Here is an 18,616-nt window from a genome sequence, read left to right on the forward strand (position 1 = left end):
ATACCTGCGATAAGGTTGATTAATTATAATTGGAATACCACAAGTACCCAATCAATGAGGAAACATTTTAAAAAATTCAAAATGCCGTAACACACCTACATGACTCGTTGTCAGTAGGTCAACGAATCGAGAAGGAATTCTATTCGGTAACAACTGCTGTTGGTAGAGAAATTTTTTTTCCTCCGGTGACCCATAGCCTTTTGTTGGCATCCCCGAAAAATCTACCAAATGAATCGAAATTTTATATCTGGAAAAAAGGAAAAAGGAAAGGAGAAAATCTTTGACCTTTTCGAAACCAATTTCAAATAATCGAAAGTTGTACAGTTCATCCCCGAGGTAATAGACCCTCGTGCGAGTGAAAACCAACGCGCGTTCCGCAAGTTCGTCGGTGCGTCAGATTATTTGTTTTTCTTTCACGTTTTTTCCGTTTTTTTTTATCGTTTTTTTTTTTATCTTTGAAAAATGTCACGACAAAATAAACCACCCGCGGTTGAAAGAGATTGCAGGCAGCAGCGACGGGCAAAATGCCATTTCCACGCTCCATCGACCACGAAAGGTTCTCCTCTGGGCTGACTAGCTGACTGGCTTGACTGTTGGTTGGTTCGTTGGTTAGTTGTCTGCTTCCCGCACGCACCGGGAAATCCCTGAAACAACCGCCACGACCCTTTCCACTTGCGGTGCAATTTTGTTTTATTTTATTTTCATGGTGTTTTTTTTTTTTCGGTTTTTTTTTTTTCGGTTCTCTCCGAACAATTACGGGGCTCCTGCGGATTTTTGTAGAAAAGTCGCGTACTCGACGTTCGATTCTACAGAAATTACCGTGCGGACTTACTCTAGTTTCGTGCAATTTCAACCATTCGTTGCGTGCGTTTTTGTACGTCCATTGAAATTGGACGCGACCCTTTACGTCGGAGAATATTATCCGAGCGACCCTAAAAAATTTTTTATTTACGACCACAGTATCGGCTGGCGCGCCTCCAGATAAGCAGGTATATTCCCCCTAAAAAAACGTTTTCCTATAATGCGTGTAAACATTGCCTCCCCGAAAATTAATTATACCAACTATACACGCGTACCGTACCGTACATGTAACATGCACATACGTTACGCCGGTGTTTAATCACCGGGTAAAATTGGCGAGGTGAAGACGGTGCCCGGATCAATCTCAATTACATCGACCTCACGTGTAGGTACTATTACATAAATGAGACGCGTGATATACAAAATGAAACGAAACGGGGGTGAAGAAAAGAAAAAAAAAAAAATTCCAGTCATGTTCCGAAGAGTTGACCTTCCACAGCGCGCGTGTACCTCCGTTAGCCGCATGCGTGACCTATGTAGAAATACGTATACACGTGTATCGGTCAAGACGCGGGGTGGGGTATATTAAGTGGAGGTAGAAATCGTGGAAACGTTAAGCGGAACGATCAGTGGCTCCTTTCACGCGGAGGATCGGCTTTAAAAGCTTCTTCGTTTATTTTATGCTTTCTCCTCTCATGCAGCGGAAGTGGTACCACCACCCCCCACCCTCGACGCACCTATACCACCGGGAGCAGCGAAATCGGGCTACGATACTGCCGCCAAATTTCAACACTATAGCCCCGTTTTTTATCCAACCCTAAACCACCGTTGGCATAGCTCACGGATCGATAAAGGCAGTCGGTGGATCCGTCGATGGCGGAACAGTCGTACCGACGAAGTCGACGAGAGGGGTGACCCTTTCGCGATTCCCTTCGTCCCTGGTGTGTGTCACACACGCACACACACAGATACACAACGGTACACCCCTTCCGGCGACCGGTGCGGACCGACCCCCGAAAATCGTGGAGAGAGTGTGGCCTGCGGCACCCATCCGCAAATTGGCGGACGATCCCACCGCTAATTGGTGGAACGAAGCGCTCGCTGGTATTTTAAAAGCTAGATGTGCTAAATCACGATGTCCTCGTGGTGGTTCGCGTTGATAAGGAAGGGATGGGGTCCGCCGCCGCCGCCGCCGCCGCCGCCGCCGCTATACCGAGGACAGTGGGAGGGTCCGGGTTCGAACGAGGGTACCGCGGCTTGTCCTCAAAAACGTCGGGCTTATTGAAGCAATTTCATCGGCGAGGAAGAAGATGAGGGTGGAAAATAGAGAGAGAGAGGGTCACTCGAGTGGTCGGTCTGTAGAGTCTGGAAACTTTTCACGTACCTACCTACCTACCTACCTACCTCGGTTTCGATATTGAAAAATGAAGGCTGCCCAGCTCGGCCAAACCTGCTGCTGCTGCCGCTTCGTCTACGTCCACCGAGCGCGGGGTCAATATTACCGGGGAATTTCGAAAGAGCTCGGCACTTGGTACCTTGAAGTCCGCACGAGTTGTGCTGCAGGGTACGTGGAGGGATAAAAAAAAAAAGCTGCGGTAATAAGGAACCGATCGGACGTGGTCTTTCTCCAATTAATTTCCGTATCGTTATTTCACTTGGTTTCCTTCTTTTTTTTTTCCCCCTCCATCTCCGACGAGTTATTTCCTCCTTGAATTTCCCCCGGGGAGGGGGGTTGCAAGTTTAGCCGCGGAGGTCAAAAGTTGCGGTATCCAAATTGACCCTCTCAATTACACTTCCCTTTCAACTTTTATTTACGAATCCCAGTAGGCACTCGAAGTTCGCCTCCCTCCGCGCTTTCACTTTAAAACATTCGGCTTCTCTTATTCCATGTATATTGCTCCTCGGCACGGAAAGGGTGCGTGAAAAAACTGCGGGGGGGCAGGGGGGGAGGGGAGGGGGAGGGCGAAGCTTACCGCGGGGTTTCACCGCTCGATTTCAAAGCGATTTACTATTTAATTTAACTAGGAGTAATTCATTAATATACGCGCCACTTTCTCGATAACGAAAGTAGGTATCGTGCCGTTGCTTCTCCCTATCCAGGATTTTTCCACCTTCTCCTTCCCCCTCCGCGCTCGACACTCTCTTTTCCCTCCGCTCCCGCACCCCCCTTATCCGCCGAAAGTTTTTTCAATTTGAAAGTAAGCTAACGTGAATATTTATGACTCCCTCAGCTCAACTTTTTAATATAAATTAACCCTCGGTTAAACTGATTTTTTGGATCCCTTGGCTCTTACGCGAAACGAGGGAGGCGTACCGGGGTGACTGGGGAACCCCGGAGGCGGGATATTTGCAAACTCGCGTAGCGATATACCACCGATATACCAAAGAACAAAATGGCGCTCCGTACATCTACTCCGTTCGCCCGCGTCGTCTATCCTCCGATTCAATTTGCGGACCCGGAAAACTGCTCGACTGAGCGAACACGGGAAGAGCCCGATAATAGGAGAATGAAGACATTTGCCATCCCTAACAACGGGCGGCGCTGCTAGCGCGGTTTTCTCGCGAACCCTTTCAATCTCTCGCAGCTATGGAACGGCAGGCTAAACATCGTAAAAACATGGGCCACTTCTGCGTTGCATTTGGCAGTGAAATATACCGTTGCCATATGGCCCTCCGACCGACATCCGCTTCTCCCGTCCCTCTCCTACTATTCCGCTTGTCCTCCTTTCAACGGGTAGGGGATGAAATAGCGTATAGGCTATGGGCTAAATACGTACGTACACATGTATACGTACACCGTACACCGTACACCGCGTACCGCTGAGAAAACGAGAGCTTGCCAGTTTTCCGAAAAGTGGAACAAGAAAGCGAGGAGGAAACTCCTGTTTGATCTTACTCAGAGCCCGCCAACTTGGCAAGACGGTAGCTCTCTGTTTGCTTCCTAATTACCAGAAGAGCTAACTCACGTGACTTTTATCATTCCTTCGAATAAGGGTGTACGAGGGAATGAAGAAAGGTGCCCAACCTCCTACTCGCTACGAACTACAAAATTGAGATTCCATCCCGCGAATATTTCAATGTCCACATTCCAGTTTCGTCGGGTCCACTGTATATATATATATATGTACGTGAAACGCAAAATATCGTTCGACGAAGTGTGAAAACAAAAAAGATACCGAGGAAAAATGAATGTAGAGAAAAAAAGAACGGGCCGTGATTCGGCGTGTTTTTTCGTTTGGCGAAGTGAAGCAGATAGTTTCGTCGAAAATCGACCAACGCCTCGTAATGGGTGAGAGGGAAAAAGTCGATTTCGGCGTACAGCGAGAAACGAAAAAAGAGAACGAAACTAAATAAGTAAAATAAACAAACAAATGGAAAAAAAGAAGCGGGGAAAGAATCGAAACAGAAAAATGAGGAAAAAAAGCAAGCAAACGAACGAACGAACGAGAGAAACGATTTATCATCGCGGCGCAGAGAGCAGCAAGCAACTCGGCGATAACTCGAATCGACTTGCTATTACAGGTTCGTTGTGCGGAGAACCTTCAGAATTTATCTGTGGAGGTAATAAATAAAAATAGATACATAAATTGCCAGACGAGCTTCCTTATCCCTATCGGACCGACCATCGACCAACCAACCATCTACCCGCCGCAGAGGTTGAAATAGCGCACTACAATATCCATAGACCTCAGATCCTTTGGTCCGATAAAGGATCCTTTGTACACGCGGAAGATATACATATTATAATACGTACCGTCTACAGTATGTACATAATCTAGTACCTTCTATATATTTATTTTATATCCGCCACTTTCGTACCGTGCACAAATACGTATATACGTATGTACATATGTGCATATGTACGAAAAAAAGAGAAGGAGAATATTTGCGGTCGTAGCACAAGATGTGGCTCGGATCAACGACGACGCAGGATTGTATATCCCGTTCGCACAATCAGTCCACGTTTTATTCTTTGCAGAGATCAAAGTATAATAGACGATAGAATTTCCTTCGACATAACTGCACGCCCCATGATAGATTCCGCCAGCGTGCATTTTATGTAAATTCTATTTTATTCCCATATTTTTCCGACTTTGCACACGTTTTCCCCGCTATATGATTCGCGGTACATCAATAATCGTAGAATGCCCGATGGATTGTTACAGATTTTTTCACGGTCCCGCAATTATTAGTTTTTTGCGACCCGTGGATCGAGATGATTCGTTTTTGTTTCCACGTGATTTTTGCAGCCGGAAATGTGTAGCAACTGTAATTTGATTTCGGATTTTTTCCCCCTTTTCTCTCCTTTTTTTTGGCTACGGCATTTCGCTGTAAAACTGTATGAAACATATCGAATAGAACGGACGTATTAAATGGAAAATAATTGCAACGTTCTATCGTGACATGATGAGTTATTTGTTGATTTCGACGAACGTATTGCTATGAATTCTGAAAATTGAAAGGTCCGTTAATTTTTCATTTTAATCCAGTCCAAAATTTGCATTAATCATGTCGCGGCGGGCAAATGCATGTGCGCTAAGTGTGTAGAATATTTCAAATGAAATATATATCAAATTTGATCCTCAATTAATAATTTTCATAATATATATATATTACGTTACAATCGTATTTAACATAAAATTGCGTAACTTGGGTGAAAATAGAATATGTAGATAGGCACATTTCGTGTTACGGTCGAAAATATTATAACCATGTATCACCGAATAAACCGTATACGATGTAAATATAATATCGTATCGTATGGGAAAAAAGTAAAACTGACATCACGAACAGGTATAATATCAGCGCGAAACTAGAACGACCGCAACATCAGAAGCGCAGTATCAACCGTATCCCCCATATATATTTTTGTTATTTTTTTTTCATTTTCATTTTCCAGTTTATTAATCCAATTTTATCGTGCTGACGAACGCATTCCGTGAAACTGGACATTCGAAGGCAGGAAGCGCGTAGCGATTTTGATAGTCACGAATGTTGGTTATGCGAAGAACGTGCGGCTACTTTCGGCACGCCTAATTTATTAGAGGCTGTTATCTGCCTTTCCACGCCAGCACTCCCAGCTTTTTAATAACACACGAGAATTCCTCTCTTTCACTCCCTCGCCCAATTTTCCCCCTTTCTCTCTCCTTTTTTTTCTTCCGGTCTATCTCCTTTTTTCTACAATTCCACTGTCCACGGTTATTACAGTCGGTTATTCTCTCCGCTTCTATTTTTTTTTTTCAATTATTCTTTTTTTTTCTTTTTTCTTTAAGCTCGCATCAAAAAATAACCGCCCCGGCCAAGTTGGCGGTTTTCGTGCCCCGCGAAGCTTCTAGTAAATAATGTTATTATTCATTAAATGCTAAGCAGTGTTTACAGCTGACGAGGCTGCTTTTGCCGCTGTCCAGTCGAAAAATACCGTTTTTAATTTTAATTTATTATCACAACCTATAGCGAGTGGTATTTATAACGAAAAAACGAGGGTCGCGTTTATGAAACGGGAAAAGAAGAGGGAAAGAGATGTAACAAGTGAAAAATTGCACCGCGGTAAACCTTGCAAATATCGTCTACCTGCAGCTGATGAAATTTGTTTGAAACCCCTCGGATTACAGCAGGTGATAAAAGAACGCGAGAGAAAGAAGAGCCATTTTGTTCTTTAATACCACGACGAAATCGGCGACTTCGCTCGACCACCGCGTAACTCCCGGCTGCCACGAGTCCCCGCAATACAGAAATGGTCAAGCCGAGGGAGTGTAATAACGAAATAAGGGGAGGCGAAAAACTCTCGGTTATTTTCTTCCGTCCCCCCCTCTTCATTTCCGTTTTTATTTATCTCTATATATTTTTACGCCGTTTCGGTCGTTACCGTACCCCGCGTTCGACGCGTCAGTTCTATAAAGGAGTATACGACGAGGAGTAATACCTCGCCGCGGTGAATCGAGTACACAAACCGGATACCGCCGGAATATCTACAACAATTTTCTCTTCTGTTTATATTTGTTTTCCGGCTCACTTCCACCGCCCGGTTACTCCCGTACACGGGGAGCAACGGCGAACGCGACGATCGTCGTCGTCGTTACCGAAGGAAGAATACTCGCGGCAAACCAAACATAGGAAATCGTCGACCGACCATAGTTAATGCTGAATTATTTTCCGCAGATAGACCGCGGGCGCGTATACAGGTGTGTGTACCTAGCTTCAATTTTCTCCCCGAGAGTTTAAGGAAATAATTACGATACCGTGGCTGCAACGCGGCAAAACTATGCGCTTACGCCGCGACGACGACGGATTCTTCGATTTAAATTACTTTCCGCCTCCGCGGTGTTTCGAATTTATAGAATTTATATCGATTCCCTCCGACCGTAAAGTGCATTTTCGTATCGCGTTTCGTTTCAAGGGGGGAGGCGAAACAAGGAAAGACGAGAAAAGAAGACGGAGGTTTATCAAGTTACTCTTAGGCCCGCGTATTTCGAGCGCGCTCTCTGACGCCGGCACTCCGGCAATTACCATAATCCAAAGATTTTTTTTCTCAGCAATATGGCGGGGGGAGGGGGTAAAAAATTAGCTACACCAGAGAATAATGATTATGAAAATTAACTCGATGCTCGACTGATAAGAAAATACAAAATATGTATGCGAAAAGGTTTTACGTTACGCACGCTCTTGGGGCATGTAATTGACAAGGGGATCCGACGTAGCGACCCAACCCTATACTTACAAAAATTAGACGGATGGACCGAATTTTTTTTCATCTTATTCTTTTTTTTTATTCTCATGACGTCGAAACGGTGAATTTGAAGTCGCTGTTTTTCGGTCCTGACGTGGTAAAAAAGCGAATGCTAATTAACCCAGGGGCACGTTCTTCATTTTCCTCTCGGTACCGAGCAAACAAATTTTTTATTTCTTTTTTTTTTTATACCGCGCGTATCGCACGCATCTGACGCGAGTTCGGTTCGACGAATCGGATCGCGAACTATCGACGACTCGAGCCGATGACGCGAGAACGATGAGCGAAGATTAACGGTTCTTTTGCGATCGCATATAAAGTAAAATTATCGCCGCGTGTACCCCGGACCATAATTATTAATGAACTCCGCAATGTAACACGTCAGTTCGCCCCCATCTCGTAAAAGTCAACAGAGCCGACGACGGACCAACCCCATTTATTAGGGCGGAACGTTGAGCGAAGGAAATGTAACTCGGAGCTGGAAAAAAGATTATATATATAATACGGGGGCGGCGGGAGAAGGAGAAGGTAAAAAATTTTAAAATGGCCACCGCACCCCTCGACCGTTGGTGATGCCGATCCATAAAACCCTCTTCGCTCGTTGGAAATTTTCCGAAACTCGCGTCTCCCTGACCGCCCAACTGAAGGCGCGGCGTGTGTATCGGTTGTTCCGTTATTATACGTACATGTATAAGATGCGGAGCAATATACACGCTGCGGATGGTTCGTTGTATTCTTTGGATTCGCTTCTTTGCTCTTCTCGTTCATCCCGCGCTCGATTTTCCGGCATTACCTACCCGTGTAGACCGGATCAAGTCGAGTAGAGCGACGGGAGTCTTGGACGGGAATCGTTTGATGTAAGAATTGTTTTCAAGTAGCGTATATACGTATACGTACGTACGTATATACACGGGGTGTATACGTGCACGGAACGTGTCGGTATTTTGTCGAGGTTTCCACCTCCGTGTCGAGCTCGGAATAAGCTCTCCGAGCTGGCTTTTATTCCCTGCAGCCGCATCCATTATTTCCAGTTTAGAGGTTTTTAAATCGGAAAACAGTCGAGTGTTACCTCGCGGTTATCTTTATGCTCTTTCGCTTTACGCCTCCGGTTACCGCCGCGCCGTATCATTCGCAGTATGAATTTATTATCGTGTCGTTCCATCCAACGTAGGTAGTTATATGTATGTATGCACGTATACCTACATAACCGCGCTGCCGCACTCGCGCGTCGCGCCGACAATAAGTGAAAAGGGTCGCGTTCTCGAGGATACACGGGGAAATTCATGAATAACGGCTCAATCGTATCGGGAGCGGGGGTTGCGTAATACATCCCTTATCCAAAAACAAACTCGAGTTATCCGACCCGATTCCGTATACCGGCGATGAGAGTGTGGAAGTACGTACCTATGTATATCCGTTCTCGTAACGGACGCATATTCGCGAGGATTTCTTCGTATCCCCCCTCATTCGTTTAATTCGATGTAGGTACGTACGTTCGCCGTTGGTAGATTCTGATTCACACGCGCTATTACGTCGCTATATAATCTACACACGTGTACGACGCGCGCGCGTATACATATATACGTATGTACGTACATATAAATACACGAGTGTTTATTTAGCGGCGTATCCGCGCTCTCCTCCTCGAGCGCGATATCTTTCAGGATCTGTTTTCCAGCTTCTCAATCCGCGGGGATTTCCCGGGTTCCGTCAAGTAATTCTCTTATATCTCATCCCGCTTTACTATCTCGCGCTACTCGAGCTTATCATGCTCGCTGTACGTATATACGTACGTAACGTGTTCCATGATATACATAAATTTATACGCTTCGAGAATTTAAAAATCCGACGCCTTTGCCGGAATTAAAAATTAAAAGCGCGCCTCATATTCAGGAGAAAAAGAAAGAGAGAGAGCGAGAAAACATTTCGCAATTATTTTCTACGTTTCAGAGGCCTACGTGAATTTGGGAGCGGCCCTCATCTCCGCGGGCAGAGGTACGGAGGCTGCGGCGATCCTGAGGACGGGTGCTTCCCTTGACGGATCGGGACTGAAGGACCGAAGGGCCCACGAAGCGGCGCGTGTTCAAGCTCTCCTGCAACTCGGTGCCCTTTACGCCGACCAAGGTCGACTTCAAAGGGCTCTCGCCGCCTACAGGGAAGCACTACACGCTCTGCCGGAACACTATCCACCTCAGGTGAGTTTTCGAGTGATCCCAATCGACCCGCGCGTGCTCCAGACGACTGTACAGATCGGGAGAAACGCCTCAGCCCGAAACCGAAATATCGGCGAGAAAACCAAAAGAGATTCGAGGGAATGAGTTTCTTCTATTTTCTCTTTTTTTGTTTTTTCTTCATTTCGAGGGCAGAGCTTTTCACGGATCGGAAAAGGTTAATTTCACGTTTAAACGATAGCCTCTCCTGTCAGTGACATACCCAGGCATTGTCGATTCCTTCGAGCTTGCGAGATGTGTGTATATAGGTGTGTTTAACAAAAGACCGATAAATCTTTTTCCCCTATTGCGAAGATTATCTTCATAGGCTTGCACTCGGAGGAGGAAGGAAGGGAGGGAATTGAAGGCCTCCCCGCATGAAAATAGGATTTATCGAGCGCACAGGTTGCGATTTTTATCGTAATTTTCAATCATATCGGCATCACAGTTGCGGGCATATAAATTAGGGTGGTTTGAAAAAAAAAATTTCCACCTCATGATTGCTCGATCGATTGCATGAGTAGATGATTTTGGATTTCAGATTTGGATTCCTGAGCTGATTATACATGAGATTACCCTTGAAAAGCCAAAAAAAAATCGATTTTTGGGCCAAATGTAAAGTAGTTTGAAAATTGGTTGTATTACACTTTTCTGAGGTATTTTGGCCTCAGGAATCCGAATCTGGAAGAAAAATTGATCTATCTCCAAAATTGACCGAGTTATCGCCAATTTTCAGCTTTTTCGGGTCAAAAATAAAAAATTGATTTTTTAATCTATCTTAATGTAATTTGAGCTCAGGAATCCGAATCCGGAAGAAAAATTGATCTATCTTGAAGAATGACCGAGTTATCCCCATTTTTTCGCATTTTTTGGCATAAATTTGAGGATATCTCGAAGGGAAAAAATCGTAGCTCAATTTGGACAACGGATTCGTGTTCCTGAGGTCAAAATACATAAGAAAAGTGCCATACGATCGATTTTAAAAAATAAAAATTTTCGACCAAAATTTGAGATTTTTCCAAGGGGTACCCCTTACGATTTTTTCAAATTTTGACCAAAAATTTTTATTTTCAAAAATTGATCGTATGGCACTTTTCTTATGTATTTTGACCTCAGGAACACGAATCCGTTGTCCAAATTGAGCTACGATTTTTTCCCTTCGAGATATCCTCAAATTTATGCCAAAAAATGCGAAAAAATGGGTATAACTCGGTCATTTTTCAAGATAGACCAATTTTTCTTTCGGATTCGGATTCCTGAGCTCAAATTACATTAAGATAGATTAAAAAATTAATTTTTTATTTTTGACCCCAAAAAGGTGAAAATTGGCGATAACTCGGTCAATTTTAGAGATAGATCAATTTTTCTTCCAGATTCGGATTCCTGAGGTCAAAATACGTCAGAAAAGTGTAATACAATCAATTTTTAAACTACTTCACATTTGGCCCAAAAATCGATTCTTTTTTTGGCTTTTCAAGGGTAATCTCACGTATAATCAGCTCAGGAATCCAAATCTGAAATCCAAAATCATCTACTAATGCAATGGATCGAGTACTAATTAAGTGGAAAAATTTTTTTTTCAACCCACCCCAATATACATGTTGCTTGAATAATATAAATTACATTGTTGAACGCGTTTTCAAATTGCAGGTTCATCACCCTTCTTTAGAGCAGTAGGTATACCTTCGTATATAGCGCAAAGTGAGTGAGAATATAACCGAGACAAAGAACTACTGCAGGGTAGATAATTCACTGCCTCGCGAATTGGAGCGAAAAGTTGAACTTTTTAGCTCGCCCTCTTTCCCTTCTAACGAGTACTAGTGGCGGGGCGAAGTGTCCCACTCTTTCAATCTTCTATTTCCTTCCACTTGTTCCTTTCCTTCTTCCATTTCTACTTCGTTTCTCGGTCTCTCCGCGCGGTTCGTACATCCGTCTGTCTCTCGGTCGCCCCTTTCCTCTCTCTCGGATGAGAGTAGAGCGACCCCGTTCTCCTCCTCGATCTACCCTCGAATCCTGGTGCGCCCGCGGAAGGGTACATAAGTATATAATGTATATACATAAACCAGTTTATATACACTTTCGTATAACGCGCAAGCAAAAAGCTTCGGCTCACGCAAGAGAGTACAAGCAATCAGTCGCATTCATGAATAATTTCTCATTCTTCCTCGGGATTTTACGATTCGAAAGCAACGACCGTGAAACCGAGAATTCTCCGAGTGCCCGGCAAAAATCGTTCGCCCTAAGATTTTACCGCGAGTTACGATCGCCTTCGCGCGGACCTCGCACGCCTGACCACAAGGGATAGAAATTTCGAATCACCGGATGCATGTGAGAGCGAATGAAAAAAAAAAAAAGAAGAAAATTCCTCTCCCGAATTGTAATTAGAATTTCACGAGTCGCGGTGGCTCGACGAGAGCGTTCGTCTTTAATTTGGGGATGGATGGATCGGAGTGCGGTGATTCGGAATCGCCGGTGAATTTATTTGGGGCGCAACGTTTTGCGGTCGGTGGTCAGGAATTATAGGTGCGGTGGCGCCTCGCCACGATCGTATCGATATAGCCTACCCACGGCGATTTTATTTTGATTTTTCTCTTTTCGTTTCACGTACACATTCGGCGCGGTCTTACTTGTTCATTCTTCGATCGGAAATGGAAGCGCGTGCGGAAAATAAAAACGCATATAATATAATCCACCTACTGGCGATCGCGATGCGGTCGGATTTCGGTGCGAAATAACGACGTAAAATCAATAGCTTCTGTCGCACCCTATGGACGAACGATAAGGGGTGAAGCCATTAAACGTGCACCTGTGATGCGCGATTCTTTTTTTTCGACGCTTTTATTTTATTTTATTTAGTTTTTTAGCGATGCAGCGACGATTTTATTGGCCATCGGTTCGATGATTCGTTCGGTATATATACATGTATATATACAACTAGAGATTCGCGCATTCGAGGGTTGTATGTATACGTACCGCGGGATTAGCGAACCCCAAGAGACATTTGTCGGTGTATTAAACATATACCTATACATTCGGTCGATGGGTTATATACGCTTGACGTTTAGTGCGCTTATGGCCTTTGGCATTAGTCAAAACCACGCGCCTCTCGCGCTCTCCACGCCCGCGTTTCCATCCTCGCTATACCGACTATATATACCGGAACCCTTACTTCTGACGGTTAGTAGGAAGCCGCGAAGCTTCTCTCTTCGTAATCTCGATAAGGCAAAGCGAATTTGCAACCACCCTACCTCACTACGTTAGTCTCGTCAATTATTCCTCTGATCTCGCGGATCCCGCAGTTGCTTAGTTTTAATGAAGGGATTAAAATCCTCTCAGTTCTAACGTCAACGAGGTTAACGGATGTACGTATATATATATTTATATATATATTCGCATGTACATATTCGCACGTACATACATACGCATTCGCCAAAATCGTACCGGTTTTCGCATCGCACGTAACCGACGATAATCAACGAACGTACATACAAGCGGGGCAGACGACGTGTTCGAAAGATACATCGATCGTCCCCCGTGTGAGAGCTCGACAAATCTTTGCACCATTTTCCAAGTACGAACGTATAATGTACACGCGCATAACTCCGGTGAGTGAAAAATTCATTTCATACCGTCGAGTGCCGCGCGCGAGTTTCAAAATAGAATTTCATTCGAAATGTATTCGCGAGTTATACGTACAAACACGTAGATAACCGCGACTGCAGTATTTCCTCGTACGTGTATCGCGCGTCTGTTACTCGCAATAATATATTTCTATCGCTTTCTTTTTCTATTTTTTTCTTTTTTTACTTTACGCTTTTTTTCTTCCAATGCACCACTTCGGCGTTTCGTCGTTTTTCCCGCACGGCGACGTTTCTACTTTATCCTTTATCGCCGCACCGTCGAAGTTTTCGCCGAGCGAACAACAACGGAGAACAAGCCGAAACAACACGTGAGGTGCGGAGCCAACCGACTGTTCAGATTTGATGGAGAAGTTTGCATTTTTACGAGATATTCAAACCGTTGCTTGACTCGCCTTGCCGAACAACCCAACAACCGTCGGTCTCGGCCCGAGCACCGCTTGTTTTGCTTATGTCTTTCCGGATATCGCTTCCGCAGGGCGCCCCACCGAGCGCGACAATTTATACGAAAAGTATTTTCTCGTTACAAGGAAACAAGTGAGGCGCGTGTGCCAAGAAAATTATTGTGCTTTCGAGAGTATGATTGCGAATTTCCACCCCTCTCTTTCCACCCCCCACCACCCCCCACTCCCCACTCCCCACTACCACCCCCACCCCCTCCGAGGATTTATGAGATGTAAGGACGATCAGTATCGCCGTCGCGCCCTCCCTTACCCCCCCCCTCCCCCGCCCCTCTCTCTTTCTTAACTTTGCATATTTTCTATACGTTTTATGCATACGCGTATACATTCTTACCCCCCGCTATATACGTTTTGCGGTCCACCATTTTCCTTCTTACGATATTCTCCGCGTAATAGCGCCAGACCCGATCATATTTTCTGTAAATATATGCATACCGATAGCGAGGAGGCTGCTCCGCAGGATCCCAACCTATTCAAATATTGCTTAGGATATAAGAAATGATCTTTACACCACAGTTCGGAAAAACCCAATCGAAATACTGATCGGGAAACACTGGAATATCCTGAATTTAACCTTAGGTAAGGTAACAAGGACTTTTATCTCTCCTGAATCCTTTTTCGGAGTTCGTAATCACCTGTATGGAAAACTAATCATATTTCGAGGGTGAATTTTTTCTCGAGCCCTTTCACCTCGGCGCCGAAGAGAAGTTGGGGGTACCGAAAAGGAACGAGAAGGAACAATTGTTTTATGGGCGAGAGGAAACGTCGACGTGGATGCGGGTGGGTATCGGGATGGTATCTGACCCCGTTCGCCCGGCCAATTGACTCGGAACGGAACACGCGAGGTAAATGGGCTTTTTCCAAGAGCAGAAGCCCCGCAGTGTACGTGAAGGAAAAGGCGAATACCTGCCCACCGTCGCTCGCATCGGCCTCTCGCCCCTTATCATTGTCTTCGAGTACGCGCGCAAGGATTCTTCCTATCCCGCCGAATTTATAAGAGACTCGAAGGTGCCGTTTGAAAGGCACGAATCACATCGACGCCATAATTACGAGGGCCACAGGTGGGGTGCGTTCGTTTACGTTGTCCGTCCGCGAAAACTTGTTATTTTGTTTTTTATCCTCGATGAAAAATTCAATCCGCTTCGAAACGGCTGGCCGAGGTATGTACGCAGGGGGTGTGGTGTTCGAAATCGAACAATCAACATCCGCGTAACGCACTTCAGGGCCTCCCAGAGCATTCGAAACCCGGCGGAAAAAATAATTCTATCTCACCGAACGCGCGTATATGTATACACAGTACACGCGAAACGGTGAAAAATTAAACTCGACAATTCTATTGAAAAAACATTTTTGCGTTCACAATTAGCGAGAGAGAGAGAGAGAGAGAGAGAGAGAGAGAGAGAGATCAATTATGCACGTAGGTACACGGTGAAGTGTGTACAGTATATATATACCCACCTACCCTGGCGAAGAGCGAGGGAAAAAAAAATAAAGGAGAAAAATTGAAAGAATATCACTTTATCTTCGGACCGCGTCCCACGCCCCGAAACTTTTTAACACTTGATGCGAACGGCGATCGATCCAGACGGGTTTATGTGACGCGAAGTTAAAAATGGAGGTAATTTGCAGCCGACACAGCGTGTCGTGTGTTATATACCTTGAATCAGTGTCAATCTACCGTGAGCGATATTCGAGAGAGGATCGTGAAAGTTTGAAGAGACACAGAAGCCGGGCATAATTCGCGCGCGATTTAACGCCGGACGGCTAGTCGAGAATTTAGCAAAGTTCAGCCGCATTCCGTGGTCCGATATCCGAGCGAGAATTTTCGAAAACTTTTCAGCGGCGGCAACCTTCGCGTCGTCGCGTCGCACCCGTTCGAGCGGGTTCGGCGTCGCCGGGGAGCGGAGGGGGGTATTTCGCATAAGGAGAGTATGAATTTTCAAAACTTGTGGAATTTCTGAAGGTGATTAGGGAAAAATTAATTATGTATTCCGATGGATTATCATAAAGTCTTTGGGTTAACTATACAGTTACCCCCCGATAGAAGGTGCTAAGAGACCAACTGTAATAACATAGGCTTTTTATTCACTCTGTTTTCTCCGTCGCCTCTCCTCGGCCGCCCATCAATTTTTCTTCTATTTTCGAATACTCGAAAAAAATGTCACGACGGCTCTTTCCGAAGGTCCGCGACGGCGTTTACTTTGTACTAATTTTCATCCCTCTCGCCTCCCTCGCCCCTCCTCTAGCGTAGAATGAATTGAGAGTGACGTGGGCTTATCTCGCTTCTCGTGTATCCCGAATGAATTTAACGTCGGAAAGAATGGAGGCTCGTTACATAATTGAGGAGGTTATTTTTTATTCAGCGAGTCCGTTTTACCGTGTCACTTCTTTTGGGAAAAAGGTTCGCGGCAGCATCCCCCGCCGAATCGGCGGCGGTGCATGCGGGAGCGACTCTGTTTTTCCTTTGTATTCGTAAAGAGGAGAGCGCGCGGCGGGATGTATAAAAGTAAAGGTATATGTAAGGTATATATAAATGGATACCGGAAATAGGTAAAAGCCGCAAACCTTTATGCCATTTTCAACATGAAAGCTCTCTCGACTTCCAAAAGAATATATCCAAAGACCTCGGATTGGGTATAAAAGTGCGAACAATGTATCGAATATTTCAGCTGACCCTTCGCCTTTTACTTCGATTTATTGGCCTCCGACAATATTTACCGTATCATATTACCCCGCGGTATGTTTTGCCGCGGTGTTCCATCCCCCCCAATCCTCCCCCTACCTCCCCCCGACCCTCCCCTTCCTCCTATCTACGATATCGCGTAATATTCCCTAATAAAACTTTGTAATCGGAAGTAGTCGGCGAGCGTGTTTTCTGGCAATAAAAGAAGAAACATGCTAACAATAAGAAAAATAAAGAAACCGTACACCAGCTATAACGGCAACTCCGTACGTTATCGGAACTGCGAAAAGAAACTTGGGTAATTACGATAAATACTTCAAGAGTTTAGTGCTGTAATGTTGATAATATCATGTACGTACATAAGGTGTAACTACGTTACGTCGTATCCAAGACGCCCCCTCGGCATTTACTTCTTTCTTCGACTACATGGATCGCGGTTGTTCATACAATCGACGAATATATCCGTATCGTGCACACGCGGCAGATGAGCAAACGAGACACCCCCACCCCCTATTACCCCCCGTACTTCCAAAATGTCTCATCCCGATCAACCCCCATGGATCGTTTTTGCATAATTCACCGTCCCCGTGAGAATTTACTCAAGGGGACGTCCGATGAAACGTCCGCCGGTCCAGATGTTCAAAATTTTTCGCTCCACTCGTCGCAAAGACCGCGAGAATTCCCCCCCGGAAGGACCTCGACCTTCGATCTCGGTTGAACCGAAAATTTTCAAAAGGAATAAAGAAATTTGACGAACGTGCGAACGTGAAAATGGCACCATCCCGCTGAAAATATCGTACAAATGATTATTCCCGCGTCCCAATTAGCGGCGTAAATGATACACGTCTACGGGTGTTTATGTGTACGAATCGCTTTGTATATCATTCGCGCAATATGGCGGCAGGATAGTCAAAGGAAACGTTGATTGTTACGTGTAACATATGATGATGAGCAAACAACTATCCGATACAGAGAACCAGTGTTTCTCATCAACTCCTCTCTCAATTTCACGTCTCGATATTCCCCGAGTAATGTACACCTCGCGAGACGTTGAGGATATGCATAAATATTCGCGATGACGTACATAACGCGTATAGATAATAACTAAACCGTGTGTACGCGCGTAGAGCGGTACGATATCAAACGAGAAATAGGTGGCTGACAACGTGAAACATATAATTATCTTTGATCCGGGATAGAACCGAGCGGAATACATCTCCACATCCCCGTGAAATTAATCGTTGGATTCGGATTAATTACGACCGCCCGCGCCTTAAATTTACGCTATTCACATCGTTGTCCGGAGCGTTGTATGCACCCGCGTTCTCCACGCGTGTGCGGTGCGCGAAAGCGCGAAACGCATTGTAACGGACGCAATGCGGAGCGCTGAGCAACGGAACGGAATGGTAATGGAAGAGGAGGACGAGCGCGGTAAACGAGGGCACGTTCCGAGCGGCTCCTGCGAGGCGCATTAATTAGCCAAGTTTATAGTCTGCGGTCCGTTGACAGATGGCTGATGGGAAACGGGCGGCGAAGAAAGGTATGGGTACGGGGTTGAGACGTGGGAAGGTGGCTGCGGGAGTAACGGTGGTGGTGGCTGACGCGGGGGACTCCCTCGTTACAAGGCGATGAATGGGTCGTCTTCGCATTACAGTTAAATAGTACCACCCTTGTTATTAATTCCACGATGAATGACTTTCTCGGCATAGTTGGGGGGGTGTCGACGCGAGGCGGACCCCGACGCAAGCGGTTTCGTATTAATTATTGGGATTTCCGAGCAATTTATTACAGTAGAATATTACTTTCGAGAAAGACGATGTATACGCAATTATTAAAAGAAAAAAAAAAACTCCGTCCACTCGACCGGGACGGCCGCCGCTCGTAATCGACTGTCGAGAGATGTCTAAATATTGTGATATACGACTCCGAGGGAATAATATTAATACGCCGTACAATGAAATAATTTTCTGAGTAAACTTTTCCCCCAATTCGACTGCGACGTTCGCTACAGCCCGCAAGAAAATATGGAACTTAGAAAGCTTCTTTTCCGTTATTTTACCATCCATCATTGAACGTCCCTTGTGCGTTTCGTTAAA

General features: G+C 45.2%; 1 protein-coding gene across 5 annotated transcripts in view; it reads left to right on the top strand.

The window, feature by feature from the left end:
- Positions 1-18,616, top strand: part of LOC105686657 (protein O-mannosyl-transferase TMTC2-like) — a 215,454-nt gene that overhangs the window by 174,041 nt on the left and 22,797 nt on the right. For all 5 annotated transcript variants that reach the window (XM_048651503.1, XM_048651505.1, XM_012401689.3 and 2 more), the window contains exon 7: positions 9,479-9,723. In XM_048651503.1, coding sequence (XP_048507460.1) covers positions 9,479-9,723 — 245 coding nt within the window. The remainder of the gene's footprint in view (positions 1-9,478; positions 9,724-18,616) is intronic.

Source organism: Athalia rosae, chromosome 2, assembly GCF_917208135.1.
Source record: "Athalia rosae chromosome 2, iyAthRosa1.1, whole genome shotgun sequence".
In the NCBI taxonomy this organism is placed as follows: Eukaryota; Metazoa; Arthropoda; class Insecta; order Hymenoptera; family Athaliidae; genus Athalia; species Athalia rosae.